This window comes from Paramormyrops kingsleyae, chromosome 13, assembly GCF_048594095.1.
Source record: "Paramormyrops kingsleyae isolate MSU_618 chromosome 13, PKINGS_0.4, whole genome shotgun sequence".
Classification (NCBI taxonomy): Eukaryota; Metazoa; Chordata; class Actinopteri; order Osteoglossiformes; family Mormyridae; genus Paramormyrops; species Paramormyrops kingsleyae.
Window position 1 is genome coordinate 25,420,715 of NC_132809.1, and position 21,654 is coordinate 25,442,368.

Sequence of the window (21,654 nt, forward strand, 5' to 3'; positions counted from 1 at the left end):
TTGTAGTCACTAGTGCTTGTCTATACTTGCAGAGGCTCTTCTTCCAAGCTGATCTGCAAACTTCTAGTATGGTTGAAGCCTACCTTTCTTGAAGCCTGTTTAAGTTCATGTATATGATCAGAGTACCAGGGGGCAGGTTTCTTATCTATTCTTATGTTTTATTTTCTTAAGTGGAGCTATAAGATCTAGAGTTCTGCGAAAGGATTTCACCATGTTCACAATTACCTGTTCAAGTTCACTTTCATTTGAGGCTTTGGATGTAAAGTGGAAGGACTGAGTAAGCTGTTCAAGAAACATTGTGGCGGATAAGGAGGCTATGGAGGGACTGATACTGTACTGTCGGAGCTGGGGCCTAAGGAAGACCATACTGTATTTCAAACGTTAATAAAGTATGATATGAAAGTAGAGGATTCTGGGGGATAATAGATACATGTTCCACCAGGATACCATGGCTAAGAATCAAGTCCAGGTTGTGGTTACAGGCATGAGTAAGCTCGGCTACATTCTGTCATAAACCTTCAGAGTCAAGAATAGCAGCAAACGGTGTTGTTAAAGAATCACTGTCCTTCTCAATATGAATATTAAAATCGCCAACAATTGAAAGTGATCCAAAGACCTATACAGAGCAAAGACGAACCTCTGGTCTACTGCATACTGATGTGGATGTAAGCAGCAATGGAAAGGGTTCAAATATCACAATAGCAGGCATGATTGCCCAAATGTTCATTTACATTATCAATTGGTTTATAAACAATGTTCACCTTAAATTGGTATCAGCTCTGTAACATGTTATGCCTGAGCAAGCAGGCACAACAGGTATTAAACTCCAAGCCTGTGTCTTCCAGAGTCCATTAGTGAGGCAGCCAGTTGACACACTGCATGGGATTCTAATTCTGATTCTAAACAGCCAGGGAGAAGTAGTCACTGGTTCCATTGTGGAGAAATGGAAATCATTTACTTCTGAATCCAGTCCAGAAGGGCAAATGTAAACCCACCAAATCATGAGCAGGTGGTGAACTCAGCATCCCGGTTAATCTTTAAGGGTCATCAGTAAGATTAAGAGATTATATAAGAGTCCAGGTCCTCAGACACTTACACCAGTTTTATAAATCCAGCGGGAAGCTTCTGGATCTTGCTGTCCTTGGATTTGTACAGAACTCAGAAATCAGGTAAGTGGATTAATGAGAAACTTCCTCAAATATATAAATACCGGCAGAGTAGCATCGATCTGACGCAGCAGCTAAACATCAGCCTGAGGCCACGTTTTTTACAACAGGGAAGGGAGAATAGTCTCACAGCAGTGCAGAAAGACCCCAACTTCAGATCAATACCACTGCTTTAACCCACGGTGACACATAGAGGATGATGAAATGCATGAGAAAGGATCAGCTAGTGGTGGCCGGCGGTGAGGTCCGACTGAGAGCGGGAGGGCGCAGAAGCCGGTAATCAGGCCAGTGTGCTAATGCTAATGCCAGAGGTCTGCTCTGAGCCCCGGCCTTGACGGCCCAGTGTGCTAATGCTAATGCCAGAGGTCTGCTCTGAGCCGCGCCCTTGAAGGCCCAGTGTGCTAATGCTAATGCCAGAGGTCTGCTCTGAGCCGCGCCCTTGAAGGCCCAGTGTGCCCTCCGGACGGCAGCATTCCTCATGGAAAGATGCTAATTTTGCTAAGATTTAGCAGTTCATATACGACCTGAAATTTGAGTGTTCTTAAGAATAAAAATTGCTGCCGTAATGTGCTTAAATCATTTTGTAGGGGTGATGTGAATTCACTTTTATGAGTACTGAATACACAGATGTTCTGTCTGATAACTGGAATGTATTGGAAGCCCGCAAAACCCGGACAAAGAGAGTGGCTTAGACAACTAAATGATGTGAACTAAATTTTGAACTAAACATTTTGTCATCACTAGGACTCCGTAAAGAAGCTGATGTCTTTCTAAATAAAATATTTGTTCAATGTATACAGTTACTCTAAAATGCTAGAGAACATTTGGTGCTGGCATACAATACTGTAGTTAAACATGCAGACTTTGTTTTATAAACTCTGCCTTTTAAACATTAGCATGTGTTGAACATGTGCAGACTATTGGAGCATGTTTATATTTTAAACAATAATAAAGCGATTAGAAATGATTCTGGGATCCAGCACTTGGGGGAGTGATTATGAGAGATTTGAGGACAATTTCATTCCCTCCCATTTAATGTAATCGATGCACAAGCTTAAACATTTTATGTGCATCATAAATATAACAAAGGAAAATGCTTAAAAGTTACAGACTGAAACATGAAAAATGACAAATTCACAATGTCTTTATCCTTTAGAATATGGTACAGAAAGGCTGTCTACGGAGAACATGTTGAAGATAGACCTTTATATATATAATACATATTCATTTGGTGGGGCTAAAACACATTTTAAAATAGGCTTAACGACGATATATGTCTGTGTGTGTGATATATATTAATATGTATATTTCTTCGCAGGTCTTCTGCGTAGCGCGGGAACAGCTATATAGTGACGTGAACTCAAAGAGACCGAGCGCGTTCATTGGCTTAAAGCGGGAACCCTTGGGTTGCCAGATAGATCTCCCTAGCCATCTTTTCCTGTGTTATGGACACGCTACTTGTATATGCAAATGACATTTTGTAATACTATTTCGTTATAGGGAACTGTTGTAATCGGATTTATCTATACGAAACATCTAATCAGCATAGTATGTGTTTGCCCTTTTCTCAACAATGGACCACAGTGTTATTGATTTTTGGGTAATTCAGTGTGGTTTGATCAGCTTTAAAATCCCTGCGGAACTCTGGAAACCCTCCGTGCCCTTTCTCCTACTTTTACTCCCTATCCCACGTTGTGTTGTCATTAGAGACGAACTTGTGCTTTCAGATCTGGACGAAGGTAATATGAGAATTGGTTATTAATATTAATATTTGTGTTTACTGACTTTTTTGAAATGTCGTGCGTATTGGTGAGGTGCATTTCAAGTTAAGAGAACCGCTTGTCTGAAAGGCAGAATTTTTCCTTACAATCACTCACCATAACTGTGCCTCACAACAGTACAGACACGGGAAGTCAATAATTTACTCCACAGACAGGCTCACGGTTACTCGCTAACAAAAACACTGCAGGGTTACGACAATTACTATTTGCAACTTGAATTCATATGTTGATTTGCAGTATTACAGATACGTGCGTGCGGTGCAGGACATGCCGGTAAAGTGCATGATCGGTCCTGAGGAGCAGCTCCGGGACGTCGCAGTACAGTATTTATCCGCAGTAGTATGTTGGCTGAGCACCCCGGTCTCAGTCTCCGGCTGCTGTTCGCCTATTTACGGCACTTTTTCATTGGATGCATCCGGCTGGAATGGAAATCGCCCGGAAACAGAAAGTAACGCCGGCTGGTACTTTTCGAGCAGAACTCCTGACTTAATTTTTCACAGATCCCGCAGATGAGCTCGTCAGTAAACTAAATCAACTTAGGTGTCCGTGAATGATGACGCTCACCATCCGACCGCCCTGTGATTAAAAGCCATAATTATGCCAGAAGCAGATGGCAGTATGAGCTAATGTTACCCGGCACCAGGAATGCCTAGTGTATTTTTATGCATGCATACATACATAAAATCAAATTAAATTAAATTAAAATAAAAAATTAAGAAGAAAAATAGTGTATTTCCAGCATACGTCTGTCCCTCTTAGTGTGAGTTTTTTTTCTTTTAACAAAAACCAAATTTTAAAAAATTATTATTATTATTATTATTGACTGCATATGCACCAATGTGATGGTAGATAGTTTTGACAGTCTGGAGTGTTTATACATGCTGTTAAAGCTAATGTTTGCACTGTGTTGTAAATAGATGCTCAACAACAGGACAGGCAGGGCAGGCAATGGCCTGGGGCCCCGAGCTGGGAGGGGGCTCCCGAGGGCGGGTGATTATATTGTGCATTGCAACGACAAACCTGTTTTATTTGTCATTCTGTTTTTCGCAAAAGTGAAAAGAAAGGTCTTGTGTTTATTAAATTCTCTGTTAAATATTATAACTTTACACTTCACAATAAATTAAATGTAATACATTTTACCATGCTGGGGGAGGGGGAGAGTCCCTAGAATCGCCTCTGGTTGTAACTGACACAAAGTGACGTATGACAGCATGTGCTGTTTTCGTGATTAAGGCTTGTTTGAAATCCGTGCCCCATGCTGCCCCTTCCTCGGACCATGATTAATGGCCTGTGACATTCCTGTCCTTTAGTGCAAACCGATTAGTCACAAATTCGCATGCGTTTGATTTTGAGGGCAATTTATCTGTCCTAGAAATGACAGATCCCCCCAGAAACCATCTATCCTGAAGCCACAAATTCTGGTTTGTGTTCAGCTTGAGGCTGGGCTAGGCTCAGTGGAGGTACCCTGATAATGTCGTGTTTTCCTTCCCACCCCCCTCCAAGGCTGCTGAACACCGCTGCATGGTTTGGGGCCCCAGCACTGGCCGCAGGATGTGGACGGCAATTCACAGATGCTTCACAAGGGCCATGCTGAACCCGGGGGGTTTTAGGGCCCTGCGGCAGCTGTCTGGCAGAGGTCAGGCCCCTCTGGAGATCCCGGTCTGTCCCTCCTCACGGGGGAGGTGCTACCAGCACACCATGGCGGCTCCGCTGCCTGTGCCCCCCCAGCCCATGTGCACCCCCAGCCTGGGCATGAAACGGGCCATGTACCTGGAGCGAGAGCGCCAGCTGGAGGTGACATGGGAGAATGGCAGCAGCAGCCGTTATCCACTGATCTGGCTCAGGGATAACTGCCAGTGTGCCCAGTGCATGCTGCAGTCGGCTACTGCCCGCAGCCTGCCCCTGTCCCACCTCGACGTGGACACTGGCCTTGAGAGGGTCCTGATCACCGAGCCCTCAAAGGTAGGTGGCTTCTTTAGTGCCTGCTTAGTGCGGAACCCTCAATGTCCAGGTGCTCATCCATGTGTGGTTCCTCGATGGTGGAATGAGCTGCCCATCCTCATGAGGTCATCAGAGTACCTCTCAAGGTTCAAGAAATGCCTCAAGACCCATCTGCTCCACCAGGACCTCATGTAGCTCACCCAACGACTGACCTGCTGCATCTTCATCTGCTAACCTGTGGTCATAGTCTCTACTCTACTGGCAGCTCTTGTATTATTGTAGTTGTTATGTAGTGTGTGGGCAGAGTGGTGGCTCTGAGGCTAGGGACTGCCAGGAGTAATTCTACTCCATTGGGCCCTTGAGCAAGGCGTTTAACCTGCAAATGTTTCATCCGGGGTATGACGTTAATCTACATCCAGCCCTGCAAGCAGGTCCTCCAACTTCTGATGAAAATTTGGGGGTTGGTGGTAGGGTTGTCATCACCTGCTGCACTCAGGTTCTCATCCCTGAGGTGGTTCATCATGTGGTCGGTTCTGCAACGTGCCGTATCAGTGTATGCTCCTCACCTCCTCCTATGTAGGAACCTCAAAGTCCTCGTGTTGCCATTGATCTCAGTTGCTCCCATTAGGTTCTTGCAGATTTAAAATATATTGTGTGGCTCTTGCTCCAGCACTAACATTGTCTCATCACTGCTCACTCATTGGGAGCTCATCCTTGCTGCTCTTAGCCCTAACTGACTCCAGGTCAGGCGTGTGGTTGTGATATCCCGTCCCTGGTGGAGATGTGCTGACCCGTGTGACTCCCCCCTGCCTGTTTCCCCAGGTGTCCCTAGTGTGGCCAGACCAGCACGTCAGCGAGTTCGACGCCTCCTGGCTGAAGAAGCGGTGCTTTTCCTCCTCGGCGCGCCAAGAGATGCAGGACGAGCTCTTCCTCAACCGTAAGCCCTCATCACCACGGCGACCTCCCTCAGGCTCTCCTCCATCCAATCATTTTATCTTTCATCTTTAGTAGTGCCTGGATATTAACTTCTGCAGGCTCCTAAAAATGTATCCATTCATCAGTTTCATTTATTTGCTCATCCATTCTACGCTGGATACCAGCATGCCACAGCAGATGTCCCTAATTGTCACGGACGGGATGGGTGACTCTTCAGTCCAGTCCGCTTATTACTGGGGCGGTGTGCGGCCAACTGGGCCAAACACCATAGCAGCAACTGGTTATCCTCCAGGCCAAATGGGAGGTGAATGGAACGAGGAAGGCCACGTCTGGGACAGAATCGAGCATCCATGCAGCCAGTCCAGTTTATTTTTATCTAGCGTGTTTTGCAACACAGTTGCCCTGAGGCACTTCAGAAGAGTGTGTGGCAGTCCGTTATTATCTTTGCCAGATAAACACCCTGAAATGTGGACCTGCCTAGCTGCTGAGTGACTCAGCTCTAGTTACAAAAACACATTTTATTGTATAAAAAGCACATAAATCTGGTACTGGAGACGCAAAGGGTATAATTTGCCAGCCTCTGTAATCCTGCGCGTTACTCCTGCCCAGTTTCTGAGGTGTGGCTGGCGTGATTTTCAACGGCGTGTTCACCATCTGTATTCGTATCGAGTTGAAATGATAAATGTTCCTCCTTTGACATTTTGTGATGATAAACCTCTGACAATAACACCCGCAGATTAGTTAATTCAGCACCAACAAATAAAAGCCAACTTCATCAATTAGCGAGACCAACCAGTGTTGGTTTTGTTCCCAGTATGCTATACAGGTACGATACAAGCAAAGGGGTTGATGTATTCAGACTTTTACATGGATGCATCTGTCTTCGTTTTGGTACTGTGATGCCGTCACAGGCAAATGAGGTACTTGGTTGCATGTGTTTGTGTGACTCAGTGGGTTACAACACTGCCTGTGATCGGAAGGTCGCTGGTTCGAATCCCAGGGTCAGCAGAGTGATGTCACCATTGGGTGCTTAACTAGATCCATAACCCTAATTGTTTCAGGGGCTGTCTGATCTTGCTTTCTTAAGATGTATGTCACTTTGGATAAAAGTGGCTGTTAAATAAATAAATGTGAGAATCGTGCTTGAAGATTTGGCCCATAAACACCTGAGGAGGGGGAGGATTTAAATGTACTATAAAGGCCGATGGGAAGAACCTTCCCAAAATGATGGCTTGAGTTACAGCTATGAGCCAACGTGGTTGCGGCGACAAGCTGCACCTTCCGAGCTCGGGCATGTTTCACTCCTCATTATGCACCCAAAGAATTATCTGTCGGTCCTGCTTACGTCATAAAAGTCCAGAATTGTGCCGGAGCGTGTTTCCTTGCTCGCTGACTTTAAAGCTGTTGTGCTGTGCTTCATTAAATGCCGTCCGGTGAGTTACAGGCCAGACGCGTCTGCAAAAGTGATTAACGTGAGCAGCATAATTCACGGCTGGTTTTTGGGCAGTGGGGAATGTAGCGTGGGGGCGTGCTGGTGATGGACAAGCCCGTGAGGCCTGTGGGGTTTGGCTCGGAGCCTACAGAAGGGCTGGGGGGTGGGGGCTGTCCAGACACCATCCCCCCCCCCCTCCCAAAAAAGCAGGATTCCTAGGGCTCCCTGGTGGATCTGCATAGCTGACTCAAAAAGCAGAGCCAGTTGTCTCCATGAACCTGGGGTGGTTCAGTGAGAACAAAACCTGGCTTCTAACATCTGAGGTTCAAATCCCAATTGGCCTCTAGTGGCTGCTTGGTTTTGGAGGCAGTGTGTGCTTTGTGATCAGAAGGACATCAGATAAAATCGCAGACATATGTAAACACTATAAACACCATATATGATAGGATGAATCCCACCCTGCCTCCTCCCCCACTCACATAAAAAATGCCCTCAACTAAACACCCAAAAAGGTGTGTATGTTCACTTCTGGTGGTTTTTGTGTCGAAAAAGAAGTAATTTGCAGAACTGCAGTGGAAGCAGAATTTGCCAATTAGTCGATACGTAGGACATGGTAATTACTTTTAGACATGGATCTTAATCTGATGGGATGATAAATGGAAAGTACTATTTGCATGACATCCATTAATGGAAATTCACCTTCACAATTTCACTTTATCGACTTACAGAAAATTTACTCTTAATTAGCTGGTGCGATCTCCACCTGGGGACACTCCCTCGCGCTGGGTGCGTCGGCGGCGGCGGTGTGGGGCGCGCCGGGTCTCGCTGGGTGCGTCGGCGGCGGCGGTGTGGGGCGCGCCGGGTCTCGCTGGGTGCGTCGGCGGCGGCGGTGTGGGGCGCGCCGGGTCTCGCTGGGTGCGTCGGCGGCGGCGGTGTGGGGCGCGGCGGGTCTCGGTGGGTGCGTCGGCGGCGGCGGTGTGGGGCGCGCCGGGTCTCGCTGGGTGCGTCGGCGGCGGCGGTGTGGGGCGCGGCGGGTCTCAGTGGGTGCGTCGGCGGCGGCGGTGTGGGGCGCGCCGGGTCTCGCTGGGTGCGTCGTCGGCGGCGGTGTGGGGCGCGCCGGGTCTCGCTGGGTGCGTCGGCGGCGGCGGTGTGGGGCGCGCCGGGTCTCAGTGGGTGCGTCGGCGGCGGCGGTGTGGGGCGCGCCGGGTCTCGCTGGGTGCGTCGGCGGCGGCGGTGTGGGGCGCGCCGGGTCTCGCTGGGTGCGTCGGCGGCGGCGGTGTGGGGCGCGCCGGGTCTCGCTGGGTGCGTCGGCGGCGGCGGTGGCGGTGTGGGGCGCGTCGGGTCTCGCTGGGCCTGGTTACCAGCAGTGTGGTGATCCCTCAGGCCTGGAGCTGCTCGCCCGCCTCTCTCCATCTGCCGCTGGTTTGCATGTATAAGCATGTAATCGTATTTCTCTAATTTCACGCTGGATCAAAGGAAATGCGGTTTCAGTAGCGAAACACATTCAAGAGTCAGTGTTTTCCATTTGTGAAAATTGTTCTGCGTAAAAGAATGTGTGGGTTTCTGTGAATATTAGGGTGAGCGATATGACGCGTATTCCCTGGGGTTTCTTCTGAGTACAACCATGTGACTTCACTTTTCAGCATCAAACTGTGGCCCAAATAGTGGTGTAAGTCCCAAATGTAGAGTTTGGTGTGGACCCTGAGTGGGCCTCTTTAATTCACTATTAGCATCCCATGCCGGCAATAATTTCATTGGATGTCATGATGCCAGACGACCAGTGGGTGGCATGGTAATTAATGAGTCACACTAACCTGGAGACATGATGCTAGGGCACTCTTAGTCAAGCAAACTGATCAGTGATTGTGAAATATCCAGCTTTTTGGAGGTGTGATCCTTCAAGGCCTTTTATATAAGTGCTTTTGGAATAGCGCCTCCTGCTGTATGTACTGTAACATGCTCCTTCAGTTCACTACCTGACTCCTGCCTTCCTCACTTTGTCAAATTCCTCCATTCAGCTGATTTTGGCGCTCATTGGCTACTGTGGCCTGTACTGTATATGCTCCTCAGGTTTGGTTTTCCCTCGTCCCGGGCCCCCAGGGGCCCTCTATGCTGGGGTTTGCCTGCCTTTTTGGGGACACTCCCCTGAAAGAACCGTTTTAGCTGCTGTTCCCCTCTGTGATTGGCTTATGACATCGTCACTTTGTCATCCCACGCGAGTGTCGCTGGAGAAAAACATCCCACAAAGTGTTTTACAGATGTCTGTGCAAGGGGCCACGCTGATTCAGGGGATTATGGCCCCCGCTATTCAAGCTTCCTTCCCCAGACCCCCAGGAGGCCCCCGGGCCACCCTCTCTCAGGGACTCCCCTCCTTCTGTCTGCGGTTCTGCTGGCGGCTGAAGAGAGAGAGAGAGAGAGAGAGAGAGAGAGAGTCCTGCAGGACATGTTTTTCCTGAGTGAATTTTCTTGTACAGAATTAGACTCGTTAGTCAGATGAAACTAGAGCTGATTTACAGTGATGTCAGTGTCCCTGGGGGGCCACAGTGTGGAGGGGGGGGTGGGCTCCCCGACGAGCAGCCGGCTGCGGTCTGCACACAGCCTCCGTGGCTGCGGAAACATGCCGCTGGTTTCTCATTGGCCACTCGAACCCGCAGGTGAGGCCTTGGTGACCCTCCCCCTTCCGCAGGCAGTTACGCTCACCGAGAATCAAATCGAGTGAAGGCTGAGCGGCTGTCAGGAAAGTGTTACGTAACGACCCCCGGGCCGGGGCTCTGGGAGTCGCGGGGGGGTGGGGGGGGTCGGACGACCTGACACTCTATGTCTTGTGTCTGTTTACTGGCTTTGATGGCTTTGTTTTCTGTGCTTCTTGGGAAAGCAGCTGCTGTCCATCATGAAACACCTCCCTCATCTGCAGCTGCTCCTCCACGTCCTCCACACCTCCTCCGTGCTCCTCCCTGCTCCTCACTCTCCCGCACGCACGCTCGGCACACAATTCTGTATGTGCTTAGCGCACACGTGTCTGCTTAGTGTCTTAATTTAAGTCACGCGGGGATATGCATAAAGGAAGATTTCACAGTTTTCCTCTCTAAATAAATCCATTTTCTCTGTATATGCATAGGCAGTGTTTTACGGCCAAGTCTTCAGTTTAAAATTTTTTAAACAAAACCGAACGAATTTCAGCAATAGCCATTATATTTATGTTTTTAGTTCACAGTTGTTAATAAGAGTGATTTTTCTCTGGTTAGCAGCCATTGATGTGAGGATTTGCCAACATTGCTGACAGACAGTGACTGTAGTCAGTATCTGCGCTGGTAACATTTACGGCTCTTAGTGGCTGATTAGTTTGTAATGAAATTGCGTGTTTTGGCCACTGTGTGCTTGTTGGAATCTCCCATGCTGAGTTTGTCTTTAAGTTTTATAACCAAGTCGAAAAGGAAATCAGGCAGTTTCTTTGGGGAGGGAGTGAGACACAGAAGGGCTGTAGGTCATGTCTGACCTATAATGTAGATAGAGTTTAATATAAAACATTTGAGAAGTTAATACATTTAAAGTTTGTGGACACAGCCAGAACCTTGCATCCTGGCTGGGGACCTTAACATTGGCAAAATACTTTAAAATATTTTTGTTTTCTTCCTTTAGGCCTGAGAGTTGTGTCAGTAAAACTGGAAAAACTGAAGTTAGCATCTGTGAGCAATTAGGGTGCGTTTTGTGCTGGTGATACATCATTATGCAGTCCTACAGGAGGACACTGCTGATTTTGAGATTGCAGACGCTTTTAATAAGGTTATGCGAAAGCCACTCTGGATTACGCCATTAAAGGATACTTTTGTAGGAATGGGGGTCAGTATTAATAATGTGATCAGCTGGTTATTGAACCTTTTGGTTAAGACCCTGCTTACCTGATTAAGGTGGGTCTTTAAGTTCATCACTCTTCAGTAAACTCAGATCTCTGACAGTTGCTGCTTGTTCTTTTACATTTTATTTATTTAGCAGGTGCCTTTGGGCAAAGCAGGGACCAGAGACCATGGCTGAGGGTGAAATCCCACTGCAGACCCTGGGACTTGAACCTGGGACTCTGCAATCGTGGGCACAGCAGCCTAACCCATGAGCCACACAGAACCCCTGTGGATGCTGGAATATCATAGATATGTGTCTTCATGGGTTGGAAGTCGAGCCTTTAAGGGCTTCTCTCACTCTTTCACCCATAATACTCCAGCCTGAGTGTAATATTGTTCTCCTGCAGTCTGTGGACTGTAGATAAGCCAGATCTTGATGACAGCTGTTTGTAAAAATGTGCCCCGTTTTAAACTTTGGCGTCGAGAACTTTCAGTATCCACTGCTGTAGTGTAATTTTAGGAGAGTTTTTTTATATATATATATATATATAAAATCTCAAAGCTTTGAATTCTACTTTAGGTCTTTATAGACTTGGATATTTATCAGGAGGAATTGAGGTTAAATGCATAATTTAAGGGTACAACAGCAGGACCTGCACTTGGGAATTGAAAGCAGTGCTTGTCCAAGTCTGTCCTTAAACTCCGCCTGGGCCTCAAAAATGCATCAGAGCCAAAAGCGAAAATCACAAAACCGCTGAGAATTTATGTGCTGCTAATCTGCAAGATTTTGTTTTTCTGCCTCCAGAACATCGACACTGACAACTGGAAAAAAAACACACTTGATGATATTAACACCATTTTGACAAATTAAATTTTCCAGTCTTTCTGGCTCGACAGGAATTTGGCTTGGAAATTTCAGCGTTGGGAGACAACACAGTCTTGTTCGATTTAGCATGACAAGTGGCGTGAAGGTCACTGATCAGCATAGGCGAGACAGTCAGAGGGCCTTCCGCAGCCGGCCACGGGTGCGAGCCGCGGGCAACAGCGGACTGTTTGCCCTGGACTGTGTGTGTTCAGTTTAACCTACATTTTGAGGTTTTTTCAGTACATTTCCATGAAAAGTGTCTGAGTTCGTCCTGTGAGGCCCCGGGAGAAAGCGGTTGGTGTTCAGGGGGGTGAGGGGGGGGGCTTTGTGGAAGCCGAAAGTGCCAGGACCAGTGTGGCCAGTGAAAGGGGGGCTTGTACCAGGAGAGAGTAGCCTGCATGGAAAACACACCCACCCCCTCACGCCGAGCGAGTGGAAGGATCGATTACACTGAGAGTGCAGCTCCAAAGCCCCCTCAGGAAATCTCCGCATCTCCCTTTGAAACACCACGGGGGGGGGGGGGGGGGGGGGGCTCTAATGCTTTTCATTTGTCTTACTGCTGAGTTTGAGAAATTTCAAGGAGAGGAAATGCCGAAGTGCATTCTGGGAAAGCGGCCTGTCCGCCAGTGGCAGAGCTGCACAGCCGTCACATTTTTCTGCGTCTGGCTTCCTTGAGTCCTTCCCCCCCCCCCCCCGGCAGCTCACTGTTTTGATGGGAAATGCTTCCCAGCTGCCCTTCGCTGGGCCGGGGGGGGGGCACGTGACTATGCCGCACGTCTGCTGTTATGTAAGACTGCAAGCTCGCCGCTCGTCCCTTCGGGCGGCCGAGAGGGTGACCCAGCGCGGGTTTTCTGGAATTGTCTGTTCCAGCTTCACGCCAGACTTTCGGGAATTTCCTGCATCCCGACCGGTGAACCCCAGCACAGATTAACGGGCTAAAGATGAAGGACAGAGAGTGAGACTAAAGTCGTGAACCTGGCACTGAAAATGCAGCAGGGAATCTGGCAGGGATTCCAGGGGCCAGTAACAGGCTGTCACTGATTCGCTGATTTTGGGATGTTTTATTTGCATACAGACATATAGTATAAAAGTTATCGGCGTCGTTACCTGCCCTTCTGAGGTGTATAGCCCTGCCCACTGCACTGTACTGCCTGCTTCTGTGCTAAAGGCAGCACGGACGCTAATTAAAAAGTGTGAAACATTACTTCGTTACTTATTTACATAAAGCCATGAGTCCAGATTGGCAGGTTTTGAATGCACCTACAGTCTCCATCATCTCTCCAGTCTCCTTTAGCTTTTCAGGTCATTATGAAAATCTGTTTTCCGCCCACAGATACTTCCTGAAAAAACTCAATAACATCCCAAATCAGCAGTTTGGACCTCGTGCAGCATTATGCTCTGCCTGTTTAAGCAACCGTGCAGGACGCTGTCATAGGATTAAGTGCCCTGTCAGATCTGTGTAAGATTCTTATCCATCCCAATGTGGTTTTATGGAAACCTCCATTCTGCTGTATCAGCTTCCACGAGCTGCTGCCTTTTCCCACTGCAATCTCCTGTCGCTCTTTTTCTCATTAGTAAAACATGATGTTCAGTATGTTTCTGGGTGTGCGATCAGTGTGTGTTTCTCTGATGGCTTTTATGAGTGCCTCTGATGACATCACCGGTGGCTTTCCTGGTGATGTGATGAGTAGCTGACCTTCTCTGTCTTCTCCCTCCTCCCAGAGCGAGTCTACTGGGGCTCCGAGCTGCAGATCCCCACCACCAGCTTCCAGGAGGTTCTCCATGATGATAAAACCGCGCTGGCCTGGCTTACCACCCTGCGGCGCATTGGCATAGTCTACCTGAAGGGGGCATCGCTGGAGCAAGGTCAGGTGGCCAAATTGAGCCAGAGGATTGGCTACCTTAGGCTGACCTTCTACGGGTGAGTGTGCCGTCCTGTTTTAGACGGAGCTTGTGAAATCACCCACCTTGACCAGCGTCTGCAGTTTTCTGTCTGCCAAAGAACTAAAAAAACAATCTAAATGGGGAAAACTTTTTTAAAAAAATGACCAATAACATCTTATGGCTTATCGAAAGAACCCAGCCTCCAAGACTCACTGTGGGCTTTGTTTTTGTAGTTAAATGTAAACCTGTGAAGTGTCTGTTTCCGCCATATATCAGCTTTGCCAGAGCTGCTCAGCTTTTGCCTCAGTGACCTCCATCCCCACGGCCGTCCTGCCATGTGAGATGCCTCACGGCCCGTAGGTGACGTCTGTTGCTGCGATCGGCAGCTCTGCTGTTTCGTCCGACATGCCTTTTGCAAATTTGTAGATTTCTGTCCTGTTAATGACTGCAATCTCAGCTGCTGTGCTTGTAGTTAGCTGGTTTTGGACAGGGTAAAGATCTCGGGGTGACTATTGGAGCCAGCAAAGTCCATAACTCTCTTCCTGCTACTTACAATAAAAATATTTTTATAACAATTTATACCAATCAAATAATCATTCACAGTGCAGCTAAACTTGGCATGACTTATGGACTTTTTAATTGCCGAATTTGAGCATTGTCCTTTGGATTTAATGTGCATGTTTTTTTAATTTACCCATAATGCTTCAGTGGATACCGTGATGAGATTTCAGCTGCTTTCACGGTGCGTGATGAACGGCCTGTTGGCAGGATGCGTCTCACAGCGGGGAGACGTTCGCAAAGGACCTCTGTGGGGAAAAACTCTTTCTGCCATGAAGAAAAATTTGATTTATCTCCTTATGTCACTTCAAAAAAATCCCGTGTTTGTATGCCGTGAGCCGACCGCTCTATTAAGAGCAGATGTCTGAAGCCGTAGGTGAGCCGTGTGTGTTTGTGTTTGGTCATCGTTGCTAGGTGTGCGTCTGTGCGGATTGATGGTATGTGTGTTGAGATTCAGGACACCTGCCCTATGGGATAGCCCCCCCCCACCACGCCGGGATGGGCGGGTTCAGGGATGATGTTCCGCTCCCCCTCCTGTCACCCGCTCCCCCCCCCCCCCCCCACCCCAGACCTGTCAGCAGCAAGACCGTGCACCGCTAACAAATCTCAGTCTTCACAGTTGTTACTGGCAGCTGGAAAACGATGTCTGTCTTTTCCGTTTAAAATGTCTGCTGTCACATTACCTGAGTTTTGTGTGCTTTTCCTAGTTCTCTTTAATAGTGTCTGACAGGAAATCGGATGTTTTTCTGCTCATTCTGTTGCATAAATAACTCCCTACATGGCAAACCTGCTCTCTTTCCCAGCATTATCTGGCATGGAAATGATTTCAGAATGATAACCAAGAAAAACTGAGCTCATGAGCAGAACATATGAGAGTAATGCTGTTCGTTTCTTGTTTATTTAAAGAAATGTGTGTCTATATGAGAAGAGACTTTCAGCATATCTGTGTGTATGTGTGTGTTTCTGTGTCTGTCTGTCTGTGTGAATATGTCTGTGTGTGTCTCTGTGTCTGTCTGTCTGTGTGAATATGTCTGTGTGTGTCTCTGTCTTTGCTTGTCTGTCAGTCTCTGTGTGAGTGTTTGTCTGTTTGAGTGTCTGTCTGTCTGTCTGTCTGTCTGCGTGTCAGTGTTTGTCTGTGAGTGTGTGTCCGTCTGTCTGTCTTTGTCTGTTTGTCTGTCAGCATTTGTCTGTGTGAGTGTGTGTCCGTCTGTCTGTCTTTGTCTGTCTGTCTGTCAGTGTCTGTGTGAGTGTTTATCTATTTGTCTTTCTTTGTCTGTCTGTCTGTCTGTCAGTGTTTGTCTGTGTGAGTGTTTATCTGTCTGTCTTTGTCTGTCTGTCTGTGTGTCAGTGTTTGTATGTGTGAGTGTTTATTTGTCTGTCTTTGTTTGTCTGTCTGTCTGTGTGTCAGTGTTTGTGTGAGTGTTTTTCTGTCTGTTCACCTTCTGTTCATTGTGATCTACCTCTGAATCTGTGTGAGGGACTGAGTTTCCTTGTGGAAAACGGCCCACAATGCACTGCATGCCGCACTGAAAAACACCAGATGTTGCGGGATGAAAACACATAAAAGCATAAACATTCAGCAGGGTGCTCAGAGTGGTGGAGAGCATCCAGGCTGGGGACCGTCATCATCATCAGTCAGGAGTCAGAGATGGGACGTGTGACAGCGCTGGTAAAACCTCAGAAGAATCCGGAATAAGTGACCGGTGTCCCCGTCATAGAGCCTTGGAGGAGTGTCACTTCAGATCTCCACGAGGCGCGTTCGTGGAGAGCTCGTAATGGCCACTCCGACCAGCAGGGGGAGGCATGGAGGAAGCAGGTGGCAAGGCGGGCAGTGTTGGCTGTGGTACCTGCGGCTGCAGCGGGGGTGGGGGGTGGGGGGCACTCTGCTCCCACAGCACGTTAAAGCACGGACACTGTAACAGGGGGCCGAGGAGCAGCAGGCAGTGGGTCTGAGTTTTATTGCCGGTCTTCGGTTTGCGGTCAGTGCCCTGGTCAGTCACTCTTGGTCAGCTTTTTAAGCATGGCGTGCCTTCACAAGTTAATCTCTACTGTTACAATCCACCAGTCACGCCATAAACCTACATCATCCAGATGCTAGAATCTGAAGACTTCCTGCAGTCTGTGAAATGTGTTGTTATGCAGATTTTTTTAGTTTAATTTGAAGTGCAGGTTTTCAATACAAGTTTGTCCCAAAACTTCTCTATACTCAGTCGTTACTCTTTGCTACTGTTTACTTTGTGGTGCATTGTGGGTAACTAAGAGGTGAAGGTGTCCTGTTCCTGCCTGCATTGTTTTCGGTCCCTTCGCTTCTGTGATAAGGCACAGAGTCTTGCTCATGGCTCTCTCCCACCAGGGGGTCCCAGCCAGCTCTCAGGTCCAACGGCAGGCTCGCTCCATAAAGCAACAGCGCCCCCTAGTGTCACTGCCTCATTTCAAAACTCGTATTAGGGGATGATCTCTCCAAAGACTCAGAAGTGATAAAAACGGGATCACCGTAAAGCGAGGACTTGAAATTCACAGCCAACCCATGACACTTGCGTCTGAGAGCATGCGTTTGAGCTCTGTTACAGTCATCTGGAAGAACATTTAATCCACAAGGTCTCTGGGAGTTTAATCTGAGTTTGCAGGGTCGCCATGAGTGTCATTAGCAGTTATATCCACTGTGTGACAGCTGTAGCAGCTTAATACACAGCACAGCGCTACTGTCGTCCACAAAACCACAAGCCGTGATCTTTTAAAACATCTTCAGCTCTTGGCATTGCATGGCTGCCTCGCTTCGCTCCCTGAAAAGCTCTTTGCATTGTTAAACGGGGATGTTGAGCACTTAAGCTCTGGTTTTGAGGTGTAGACTTTTGCATGATTAAACATTAAAATGGCTGAAAGCTGTGGGAGAAATCCCACACCGTTGACGGATCAAAGCAGAGGGAGGAAAGTGAATTCCCGAAACCCCCCCCCCCCCATAAATCCTGCTGGCTGTGGGATATCGTTTTGGCTACATCTGTCTGTCGTTTCTGACTGCAGGCACACGTGGCAGGTCCAGGACAAGCCAAAAGCCAACAACGTAGCTTACACCTCTGGAGACCTTAGCCTGCACACGGACTACCCCGCCCTGCAGCACCCACCAGGCGTGAGTGAGCGTGCGAACAGGCACACACACACACACGCACATGCACGCCAACCGAGTTCGCTGGAAGCCCACACGCTGAACAAAACATCCTGTTCTTAATCTGTCTTCCATAAAGTAAGAAAACATATTGGAAAACCCAACATAGCATGATTAAAGTAATTTATTTTAGCAGCTAAAGTAATATTTCCCAACCTGGTCCTCAGGGACCCACAGCCAGTTCGCATTTTTGCTCCCTCCGAGTTCCATGTCAGACAGTACATTTTTGCTCCCTCCGAGTTTCATGTCAGACAGTACATTTTTGCTCCCTCCGAGTTTCATGTCAGACAGTACATTTTTATTCCCTCCGAATTCCATGTCAGACAGTATATTTTTGCTCCCTCCGAGTTTCATGTCAGACAGTACATTTTTGCTCCCTCCGAGTTCCATGTCAGACAGTACATTTTTGCTCCCTCCGAGTTCCATGTCAGACAGTACATTTTTGCTCCCTCCGAGTTTCATGTCAGACAGTACATTTTTGCTCCCTCCGAGTTTCATGTCAGACAGTACATTTTTATTCCCTCCGAGTTCCATGTCAGACAGTATATTTTTGCTCCCTCCGAGTTTCATGTCAGACAGTACATTTTTGCTCCCTCCGAGTTCCATGTCAGACAGTACATTTTTGCTCCCTCTGAGTTCCATGTCAGACAGTACACATTTTTGCTCCCTCCGAGCTCCCATAAGACTGTGGGTCCCCAAGGACTAGATTGGGAAATACTGCTTTAAACCCTTAATGGCGCATATAGTTACGATAATTTTGTTGAGCCTTAACTGGTGATTTTGCAGTCTAGCTCTAACCATCACCCCTAGAGAAATGAGCCTCTTAAGGTCCCAAGCCTCCTTACTGCTGTTTGGAAAATGGCCATTCGCTGTTTAGATGATGCACATGATACAATACAGACTGTGATGGTGTGGTACAGCGTATTATAGGATGTTATAGTCTTTGATATTGTAGTATCGTCTATAATACAGTAACTTTCTTGCAGCTACTGTGTTATTATTTACCATTCCCCCCACTTCTGCCCGGGCCCCAGGTGCAGTTTCTGCACTGTCTCAGCCAGGCCCAGCAGGGCGGCGACAGCGAAGTGGTCGACGGCTTCCATGTGGCCTACCAGCTGCGCCAGCAGAACCCGGAAGCCTTCCAGATCCTCTCCTCGCTCCGGGTGGACTTCACCGACACCGGCTCGGACTACTGCGACTTCGCCGTGCAGTCGAAGCACCGCATCATCGAGTGAGGCCCCTTTTATCTGCCCGCTGTTTATTTTCAGTGAGAATGTTACGGCTCATTGACTGATTTTTCTGCAGTCATTTATAAAAACTGACTGCTATAGAACCTGCTGAGAATAAACCTCTCTGACTGTTTTGAATTAATGCCAGCTTATAAGTATATGTATCATATGAACGCAGGAATGCCGTGATTCTGTCCCCTCGCTCCGCAGTGTCGACTCTGAAGGACAGGTTGTGAGGATCAATTACAACAACGCCACCCGAGACTCGGTGCTGGACCTGCCTCTGGAGCAGGTCCAGCCTTTCTACTCGTCCCTGAGGGCCTATGTGGACCTCATGACCCGGCCCGAGAACGTGCTCACCTACAGGATGGAGCCGGGTCAGTACCCCTGTCTCTCGCACCGTTTTGGGCTGACATCATACGACATGGGACTCAGGACACCCCCACATGACAACTCGGGCCTTCAAAGCCGCGAAGTGTGTTTCATATTAGCCATGTCGCTCGGTACTTTAGCTCCTGCTCCTCTGAACGTCGGCTGCGTGGTTAGTCTGCCTCACCTGTTTACTATTCAAGGATTCAAAAGCTTTATTGTGTGCATGTACAATGGATTACTCCCTGCAAACGTAGACAATGATAAAGAACAATAAATAACAAATGAGAGAATAGGTAGAAAAATTATATACATACAATATGCAATATCAATGCAATATACGACATGCATACAGTATATCCTCCTGAGACCCAAGGAAAAAGTGTCCTTCAGTTTTAGGTTATTTGTCTTTGGGGGAAATAAGACATCTTACAATTTAGATTTTTTTCAAATGTATTTTTAATTTCACAGCATGTCCTCTTTAGTATACAACGGGAATAAATATGTTTCCTTACATCAGTGAAAAGATAGATGCAAAAACAAAATGTCCACTACAATGGACATAAATGAATGGGTGGGGTCTCAGGAGGATATATAACAGGAACTAGGAGGGAGCAAAAACACGGACTGGCTCAGGGTCCCCATGGACCGGGTTGGGAGGCACTGATATACAGTACACAAAGTGTGTATGCCTCTGACTAACCCATCGGTCTGTTCCTCTTTCTTGACTAGTCCCCTTCTTCTGCTAACCATGACTCCTGTGTACTGCTGGTTAGCCGCCACCTAACCTACCCCTCTCCCCCGTGTCCACAGGAGACATCATCACCTTCGATAACTGGAGACTGCTGCACGGACGCCGCACCTACACGTCTGATCCGGTGCGGCCGCGACACCTTGAGGGCGCATACCTGGACTGGGATGAGGTCATGTCCCGCCTGCGGCTGCTGCGTAGGGCCGTCTACGGGGGGCGCTGACAGGTCGGAGAGTGAAGGCCACACCCACGTTCCTCAGTCACCTGCACGCCTGGAGTGCCTTTCCTCTGCCGCGGATCGGTCCGGAGCCCCGACCCCTTCTGGCTTGGGGTCCAGCTCTGCACGCATTGCATTGTGGGTGATGCTTTTTGCATGAATGTACGCAGGATCCACTCTCACTCAAGTGGTTCCCAAATAATAGCATTTTTCTGTATTTCATTAAGGGATTTTGGTTAGTTTTATGGTGTCGTCGTAATACTTAACATGGGCTGTTTGAATGTAGATATTATGATTTTGAATAAGATGATATATAGGAAAATATTTTCAGGTCTTAAATTAGTTCTTATAAAATCAGCTATTTTATGCAAGTTTAAAATGCATAATTTTAAAATAATACCAAGTATATTTTTATTTAAATTACGTGGGGTCAGTCAAAATATACCATTTTAATTTTCTAACAACAAAAATTGTTTCATGTATGTAACGTTGGAAATGCAGGTATGTCTCTAGAACATGACTTTTGTAAATCAAGATCCCTCAGCACATGTACAATGCAATAACTAACAATGCAAAACCAGAGAATATTTATTGTGTATATATGAATTATGCAATACCTCAGTCATCTATTTTTTATACAGACAGAGATGCACAGAAAGACTCCTGGGTAAAATGTGTTTTGTGATGTATAAGGGTCATTAAAATCATTTGCTGTTGAATCCTCGATTCTGATTGGTCACATAGGTGTTGATTAATTTTCTGTAATCGCACACGTGGTGCCGGCCAGACAAGCCAGAATAGCAAATCAACACTCTATTATAATCTCTAATTGTGATGAATGTTACTTAAAGGAAAGTATAAAGACAGAGAAATGGCAAAAAAATCACTTAGACAGTAGCAGTGCTTCAGACACTAATTACGCTAATTAAGCTGGCTTTTACCCATAACACAGCTGAAGACCAGGAGGTACATAAAGCGAAATTAATTAATTACTGAATATATATGTACAGTTCTTTTCTCTGCAGCTGTGTGTAAAAACATGTAATGCACGACTTGGGATAAACAGCATGAATGAGCTCCCATGATTACAACACATTTGGCTTGAATGATTGTACCTAAAGACTGGCTTTTGGGCTTATCCATACATGCATTGCCTTTCGTCCTTACTGCATCTTATTACAAATTTAATGACATCATTACATATTCCTCACGTTGAGTGTTCTGTATCCAACCAGCAAATAGATCTGTTATATCTTCACTAGTATGTGAGTAAAGAATCACTTCTAATTAGGAGAGAAATCTCTCTCTCTCTCTCTCTCTCTCTCTCTCTCTCTCTCCTTCCCTCCACACTTACATTTGGCCAGGTAAGATCGGAAAAAAATGGTATATAAGTCTATTGTAATGATTATTGACATTTGTGCCACTCACGTGGCGCCACCCAGTGGAGCAGTTTGGCATCTGAAACTTGACTGTCCTTGGTAGCAGAAGTTGGACTGAGCTGTGGCTAATAAGTGCTGTGAAAGGGT

At 47.3% G+C, this 21,654-nt stretch overlaps 1 protein-coding gene across 2 annotated transcripts; it reads left to right on the plus strand.

Annotated features, from left to right (window-relative positions):
• The first annotated feature begins 1,031 nt into the window (after positions 1–1,031).
• bbox1 (butyrobetaine (gamma), 2-oxoglutarate dioxygenase (gamma-butyrobetaine hydroxylase) 1) lies at positions 1,032–20,847 on the plus strand. Of its 2 annotated transcripts, none has more exons than XM_023839586.2 (8): positions 1,032–1,169; positions 4,451–4,909; positions 5,711–5,825; positions 13,680–13,878; positions 17,421–17,526; positions 18,597–18,793; positions 19,002–19,168; positions 19,974–20,847. In XM_023839586.2, the coding sequence occupies exons 2-8, from the start codon at positions 4,469–4,471 to the stop codon at positions 20,132–20,134; spliced, it is 1,386 nt and encodes a 461-aa protein (XP_023695354.1). In that variant the 5' UTR covers positions 1,032–1,169; positions 4,451–4,468; the 3' UTR covers positions 20,135–20,847. The 2 variants fall into 2 exon arrangements, with proteins under 2 accessions (XP_023695354.1, XP_023695355.1); XM_023839587.2 differs by lacking the exon at positions 1,032–1,169 and adding an exon at positions 2,459–2,905.
• The last annotated feature ends 807 nt before the right edge of the window (positions 20,848–21,654 follow it).